Source organism: Mus caroli, chromosome 10 (genome assembly GCF_900094665.2).
Source record: "Mus caroli chromosome 10, CAROLI_EIJ_v1.1, whole genome shotgun sequence".
In the NCBI taxonomy this organism is placed as follows: domain Eukaryota; kingdom Metazoa; phylum Chordata; class Mammalia; order Rodentia; family Muridae; genus Mus; species Mus caroli.
In genome coordinates, this window is record NC_034579.1 from 87,711,888 (window position 1) to 87,719,996 (window position 8,109).

The following is an 8,109-nucleotide window of genomic DNA, read 5'->3' on the forward strand; positions in this document are numbered from 1 at the left end:
AAACTCTATTCTATGCTACAAAAAAAAAAAAAAAAAAAAAAAAAGAAGAAGTTAAACTCTAGTCAGGAATTCAAACAGCGTTTTAAATCAAATATTCGGACAATACAACCCAAAAGTACACTGACACTTTCATGCTCAGGAAGGATTATTTATGATTATAAAACATTCAGAATTTTTTTCACAACTAAACCATTACATTTATACAGGGACAGAAATCTTCCCAAAACAAACAAACAAACAAACAAACAAACCAACAACCAACCAACCAACGACTGCAATTCCTAACACACAGTAACAAAAAGCTGAGTGGAGGCACTTCTGCCAGTGCTGTCCTTATGCGAGGTGGTGGTACGTGCAGCGCACAGTTCGCATGCTCAGTGCTCAGAATGCTCAGGCTGTGGTGAAGTTGCAGATACTGCGCGGGCAGACACTGACAGAAACACCTTGGGTTCGTTACAGATTTAACTTCTATTAAATTTTTGGTCATTAAGCATTCAGAAATGTTTACTGTTGTCAAAAGTTTTATGATGCTCTCTGAATCACAACTCACTATTACAATGCCACTGGTCATGGAGGTCATTGCATTAGGAGACCCACCAGTTGCTCTGTCTCACAGCTGAGTCACAGCCCACTGTGTTACAGGGCCCAGTGTCCCTCAGGTATCCTACAGCTCTGTCTTGCTCATGACTGGCAGCTGACAACATTCCAGTAGGAAGATCAGCTGCCATCTATGCATTCAGCATTAGCCCAACGTTTCTTAAAACTTACTGTCCATCATGTACTATAGAGACTTTGGCAGCTCTCTACTGTTAACTTCTTTCTGTGGATATACAGCAAAAAGGTGATTTATTTTATCTATAAAAGGAGACCAAGCTCACTTTCTTATCCTTATGTATTTGTTTTACTACTTTGCTACTTTCAAATTACAATTTTAACCAAAAGACATAAAATGAGAAATAACCTTTTAGCCAACCCTTCGTACTTAGCCTTTATCTTTCAAAAGGAAATAGACCTTCCTTACCTTGGGAAGCCTTTCATTAAAATGTATGTGTGAATGCTTTGGAAATGTTTATACAAAATGGAATGTGCTTCATTTTTTTACACCTGGCTCTCTTCACTTACTACACTTCGAAGATCTTTCTGTATCAGGATTAATATTCTATTTATTAGGTGTCCCCATGGCACTTCATTCCTGTGTCATCACCTAGCCAGCCTCCTACTGTCAGGTGAAAAAAATTAATGAGTGTTTAAAATCAAAGTAAACCTTGGTAGTTTTTACATGCCTGTAATCCCAACACGTGGGAGGTGAAAGCGTGAGGTTATGGCTGAAGGTGACTGACAATAGGGAAACAGGGATGGTAGCTACATTTCTGGTTCCAACAATTCCATGTTGAAAGAATGGTGATGTTTACTGAAACACAAAACAGCGGCAAAGCAACAGTTAGAAGAGGAAACAGCAAGTTAGAAGCAAACCTGAGCCACGTGAAATAAATAGCACATGAGTGCGCTACCAGCCCTCAAGAGACATAAGGGGAAGGCTCTAGATTTTAGGGCCAGAATAAGCTCCACAGAGAGATCCTAACTAGAAAACGCAAGGGCTGGGGAGGAGACTGAGTTATAGATAGCCAATGTGAATTACACAGCCTTAAATACTAGCCACTGGGAGAGTTAACCTACTGAATATATAGATTGAATTTTTTAGAAAACAAATATAGTGGCAGACCTACATCAGACACAAGTAGAGACAACTGGCTGGAGCGACGTCTCGGTGGTTAAAGGCACTTGTTGCTCTAGCAGAGGACCTGGGTTTGGTTTGAAAGCACCTACATGGCAGCTTACAAGCCACCTTCTGATTTCAATGGGCACCAGACATGCACATAGAGCATAGACATACATGCAGGGAAAACATTCACAAACGTAAAGTCAAATAACTAAACCTAAACAACAAAAAAGAAACCCGGTAACATACATCAAGGGCAAGGGTGTGGGAATGAGGGACCTTTGTACACTAAGGATAGATAGGTAGGAAAGGATAAACATATACATCCACTGACCTACCACTTCCAATCCTAGGTACCAAGCTGTGATATTCCTGTATTATTTGACTTAATAATATAATGTTATATTTCACATTACATATAATACATTCATGTAATTCTCGAAAACAATGCACCCAGCATCAGCCTTACTGATAAAAAAGGTATCAGTATCCAATTAAGTGTCACTTTAGCAAGTGTGCTGTCTTCCATATAACACTAATGATTTACATATGTATTACATATGTCTTTATTTAAAGTATCAGTACTATATTCACATTGTTGGATCTGGTAAAATGCTAACTATTGTCAGATGTTGGTTACTAGGGCTTGCCAGTCTATATTAAATACAAAATTAACAGGAAAGCCATCGCCCTAGCTTCTACTACTGCAGTGTGAGGAACAGAACATTGGCATAGAGACCTGCAGCTGCAAGATTTGGGAAGGAACTCTGTTATGCAGACTTCCCACCTACATGAATCTATGCTCATCCGGGTTCAGAGGCCCACAAACCATTTCTAGTCTCATTATGGAAGACACCAAATTATTAATTTTTCTTTTCAAATGTATATTAACTTCACTTAAAGAGTCAAAACTCAGATCAAAATCAACAAGCTATACAATGAATAATGTTTTCTTTCCCTGTAGAAACCAGTGTCTATTTGCTTGTCTTTAACCCAGTAAATGACTGTAAAGTATAATCTAAAATGAACTACACACTGCCTTTCAACTCTTAAAGCACTTGGAAATATCATAGGCTAGTATCCTGCAAGATTAAAAATTTAAAACAATAGGAAATATTTGTCATTACATATTTTAGCATAATTTCTAAAATACCACTTATCCCAAAAGCCCCAAATCAAAGCACTTAATTGCTCTCTAACATCAACAGAGACAAAACCTAATGGCAAAATTTAAAAATATTAAAAGGGCACATAAAAAATAGTCCAACTAAATTACTCACAGCCAGCATAGTTTTAAGCTCTCCAGTTTCCTCACTGAAAAGTGTACTGCCTCTTGTCCATACTCTTCCTGCTGCAGACTGCTTTCCATGACTCCCACTTGTTTCTCCAGAGCTACAGTACAAAATGGCCGCTGGGCTGGAGGGCGTGTCTGTCATTACTAAGCAGTTTTCTATCAGGAGCAGTGCTTTGAAAAAAACCTGACTATCATTTTAGTGCTCTTACTCAGCAACTCCGAGCAGGGGACTTGAAAACGCCTTCAAAGGATGTTAACTAACACTAGTATACATTTCAAGTTCATCTATACGCCAGTAGAGCAGGCAAGACACAGATTCATACAGCCTGGCTGCCGGCTTCTAAACATTTTCACTGAAACGAATATCATCCCATTAATCTTACGCGAGATACTATGGGCAGAAAGTTTTTAAAGGAGTATTTTTAGTCCTTTGTGCATTTTCTCAAATGTCTAAATGTTAAGACAATACTATCTAAATCAAAAATAAAATAAAAAAATCATACAAACTCATCAGGAAAGAGAAAGCTGACCTTTTGTGGCTTATAGATTAACCAACTGAAAGTAACAGTCAGCAGAGAATTGTTCTTTTTTTTTTGGGGGGGGGGGAGAAAGTTTATTTGGCATCCAAGTTAAAGTCCATCATCAAAGGAAGCCGCCAAGGCAGAATCTAAAGGTTTTTACCTGGATGTAGGACCTGGCAAAGACTAAGAAGGAATGCTACTGACTGACTGCTTTTTCTGGATTGCTCTTCTTCCTTCCTCCTTCCCTTCTTCCCTTCTGTTTCTCTTCTTTCTCATTACAGAGAATTGTTCTTAACCGAGAGGAAAGACACTAGCGAGGGTGAGCTGCTGAGTCTCCCCTGGCCTTGACAGTATCGCACTTTCATAGCATTAGAAATCTGCCTGAGTGGTGTGATGTGCGTGGGCAGGCACTTACAGCTATCATTTTCAGTAGATCTTTATTTTTAAAAGGCCAAAACATCAAACATACTCAATCTAACATGTGAGAAGAACATGCAAATATCATAAAAGTGAAGTTTGGATGTTAAGAGATCATATCGACTTTATACTCTCTTTCTTTGCCTACTCCAAATTTGAAAAACTAACACAAATACACACAAGCAATATCCAAAAAAAGCACAAAAAAGATTCCCTGTATTCTTTTATTTATCTATTTTTTGGGAGGAGTGGTGACTGGTGGGCATGTGAGTGTCATGGTGTGTATGTGGTGGTCAGAGACAATCTCTGGGAGTCCATTTCAACTTCCATCATGTGGACTCAAACTCAGGTTACTGGGCTTGGCAGCTAGTGTCTTCCCCACAAGTCATCTTGCCAGCCCTGCCTGAGGTTTTTAGGCCCACTTTGTGGTTCTTAAAGAGATGAACGAAACCTTTCTCTCAAAATGACTATTCCTTCTTAGAAAGCCAGAGACACTAGCAACAGAGGTGCAAGCCATGCCTAAAACCCACACCACAGCACTTTGTGGGTGGAGGAGGCAGAAAGATCAGGAGGTATAAGACTTTCTTGGATACGTATGTAGAGTTCAAGGCTAGCCTGTCACCAAACAAACAGACAAATAAACCAACCACTAAAGCAAAGCAAGATATGCTGAAGTAGAAAGTCCATTTTCAATAAAGGTCTGAAAATATATGAAATTAAAGGTTGTGGGTCAGCCAGGATGATTCCCCTAGTAAGATATAGACGGTGATACTGGTTGCACCAACTACACTGAATTGCAATGCATATTTAAATATCTTATTTCAAATTAAAGCTAATGGACACTTTGGTTTGCTTTTCTGTGGTGGCTCTAGCACCATGGCGGCATCTCAATGGATACTAGAGGCAATACTCAGAAAGTCCAGAGATAAAAGTCTTATTAATACACTACCTGTAGCTTGGACCTTTTCACTCCTAAATCCTTAAGGCAGTTTTACTTCTGGGGACTTGGGGGAACACTTGGAACAAAGCTAGAGATAACTAGGATTAAAACCGGGGCTCCAGCCTAAACCATTGGTAGACTCTCTTCATATAGTCTAAATTTTAAAAATAAATCAATACATCTCTATTTGAGCCAGAGGATATGTTATGAAGTAAAAAAAAAATCATAGAAGCAAACAGGGAAAAGATAGACTTGCTCTCCGACATTAATTTTTATAATTTATACTTCATAACTGGCGATAAGCTCAGTTAGCTTCAGTGGCCTACCTTTATGAAGCTGTGACTTAAGAGCACTGATAGTCCTTTATTAGCAGTGGTAAAAGTAACAGCGGTGCCAGCCCTCTCAGCTACTATTTGGAGCTACATTTTTTTTTTTTTTTAATAACAACAGGATTTAGGGCTCTATGTTCTATCAGCTGAAATGTTACGTCTAATTCTTCCCGATAGCAAACTCTATCAGCAAATGCCCAACGACGTGCATGCAGTTTCTTCCATCAGTCATGACTCAGAGCCGCAATGGATGCAGGGAGGAAGTCCCAGTCACCCTGTGCAATGCCCTTTGTTCTTTAAACTCGGATAAGAGCCTTTAAAACTGTGAGGAGAGCAGCTTTCCTCCAGTAAGGGAGGGGTTTCTAAATGGCCTCCCACATGCAATGTGGGAGGACACCTCATTCTCTCTCATTCAGTTGGGGACAAATGGGACTGCTGCCAATAAAGAGTGAACCTTTTATAATCCATGTGAAGCATTAAAGATGTAGGTGAGAGAAAGATCAAGATTACAAGATGAAAAAGGATCTTTTCAGTCAAGAATAAAAAAAGGAAGAAGAAAGTCAACAAACACAGAAAAGCCTTTGACAGTAAAGAGTCAACTAGACAATTACATTCCCAAGAGTAAAGATGAGATGGCAGTACAAAAGGTTCCTCAAACTGAGCATGCTAATAATCCCAGCACTCAGGAGGCTGAGGCCAGAGGACCACGAGTTTATGGATAACCCGGGCTAAAACTGGTCTTTTGACAGTGAATGTAATCGCTCAAACTTTCTGCAATTAAATTACTGTGTGAAAACGTGGTGTACCCCTGTAAACCCAGGATTTGGGAGGCTGAGACAAGAGGATCTCAAGTTCAAGGTCAGCCTAGGGTATACAGTGAGCAAGATCCTGTCTTAAAAGAAAAGTGAGAAATCAAGACAGACTAGAATCAGAACTTTAATGCATTTCTAATGTGACCAGAGAATACTATCTCTCTATCTTAGTTAATGACGTAGTACCGACCACCTTGGTATTTCGGTATTTATTTTGCATCTTACTCCTGTCAGATGACGCCTTACCATCATGTCCTAAATACTTTTCCTTTTCTTTCTGGTACTGAGGACTGGATATAAGGCCTATATATGCTAAGCAAGTTCTCCACCACAGCATCTTTTAAATTGGGCTCTGTTGCTGTCTAATCACTGAGTGGCTGAAGACTGTCCTTAGGTAGGTAGAGTGAGACCCCAAATCCCCTGCCCTTAGTGGTAGAATGGCTGGAAGAAGGTTCTGTTTAAAACAAATCATGTTAACGCTGGGCATGGTGGCTCATGCCTTTAGTCTCAGTACTAGGGAGGCAAAGGCAGGAGGACCTTTGTGAGCTTAAGGCCAGTCAGGACTACACAGTGAGACCCTGCTATGTTCAATACATGACTTACGAAGACAAACCCCCTTAGAGAAGGAGGCTCCACTGTAAGGCACTAACTGTGGAGGTACACTGGAATGTGGCCCCGATGGACTGAAGGTGCAGAGGATTGGGAGGCAGGCCTGAGAAGTCTCCTGTTTCCGTCCTTCCTTCTTCAGTGCCTTTTTTACACCATCTTTCAGATTATGAAGACTCACAGCTGGGCCAGGGATGACTGAACTCACAGTAAAATTCACTAATAACCAGGACATGTAAATTAGAACAAGATACCTTGAGACGAGGGTGACAAGGTGGCAGGGGTTGAGTTTCCTTGTTCCTCTAAAGGATCTGAGTTTGGTTTTCAGCACTGCCAGGTAGCTCACAATCACTCCTAGGGATCCAATGCCTCTGGTCTCTGTCCCCCCACACAAGCCCATACCACACCTATACACATAGTTAAAAAATAATAAAAAACTAAATCTTAGAAAGATACCTTAAGAGTTAAAATGGATTAAGAGGTAAAAAGGTTAGCAGCCAAAGGCTCATGAGAGTGGATGAGCTGGCCCTGCCGTCTCCCCCACCCCCCCAATCAGGAGAGCAGGCCAAGCACTTTGCCTGGGCAGCACAGTAAGGCTGGGCCCTGGTGGAGGGTGTAGGTGAGCAGCACAGCCTACACCTGTGGTAGTCCGAGCTGGCCTTGAAGTCATGAGAGCAGTACAGCTATCCCTGCCTCTCCTCTCACCGGCTGTAACACTAGGGAGAACTGGCCCTGACCCTCACCTGGGCAACACAGTGGAACTGGTCCTGATGGCGAAGGACTGGGCGAGCTAGCCCATAGGGTGTTAGAGTGAGGGGGGAGGTTGGAAGAGAGCTGACCCAGGAGGCTGGGTTGTGGGTAAGCCACCCCAAGGGTACAAGAGGGGAAGAATTGGCCCTGCCTCTTGTCTTTGGATGGCCTAGCCAGAGCAGCACTGGAGAGCTCACACTGTGCGGCAGATAAGGAAGAGCCTATGGGCTGACCAGCTCAGCTGCCACCCAGATGCATGGCGTTGAGTGGGCACAACCCAAAATCTGTATCATCTGTGAACTGTTGGGATGCGTGAAAGGGCCGGTCCTGCTGATCCAAGGCTGCAGGGCCTCCATGACACGAGGCAGCAACAGGATACCTGGGAGGAGTCCTGGTGAGGATCCGATATTGAGGGTGTCACAGAAGCCAGAGACCTCCAACCAAACCAATGACTCATTGCAATGAACATTTGCAAGTCAAGATGTGTGGACAGAGGGATATACTGTGGGGTACACTGTGACACACTACAGCTTCCACGATGACATGTTTTCTGTTTTGTTTTGTTTTGTGTGCTTTTTATTTTGGGGGGAGGGACGGGGAGATGAGTGGGATTAGGGTGCATGGTATGAAACTCACAAAGAATCAATAGAAAGTTTTTTTTTTGTTTTGTTTTTTTTAAAGATTTATTTATTTATTTATTTATTTATTTATTTATTTATT

The 8,109-nt window shown here is 41.4% G+C and overlaps 1 protein-coding gene across 6 annotated transcripts in view; it reads right to left on the reverse strand.

Annotated features, from left to right (window-relative positions):
- The window catches only part of Vezt (vezatin, adherens junctions transmembrane protein), a 65,479-nt gene that overhangs the window by 47,184 nt on the left and 10,186 nt on the right, over positions 1-8,109 (reverse strand). For 4 of the 6 annotated variants that reach the window (XM_029482506.1, XM_021174870.2, XM_029482508.1 and 1 more), the window contains exon 1: positions 3,001-3,177. The exons of the other annotated variants lie outside the window; for them this stretch is intronic. In XM_029482506.1, the coding sequence (XP_029338366.1) occupies positions 3,001-3,156 (156 nt within the window). In that variant the 5' untranslated portion in view covers positions 3,157-3,177. Of the gene's footprint in view, positions 1-3,000; positions 3,178-8,109 lie in introns of those variants that run through there. 6 annotated transcript variants of the gene reach the window in all.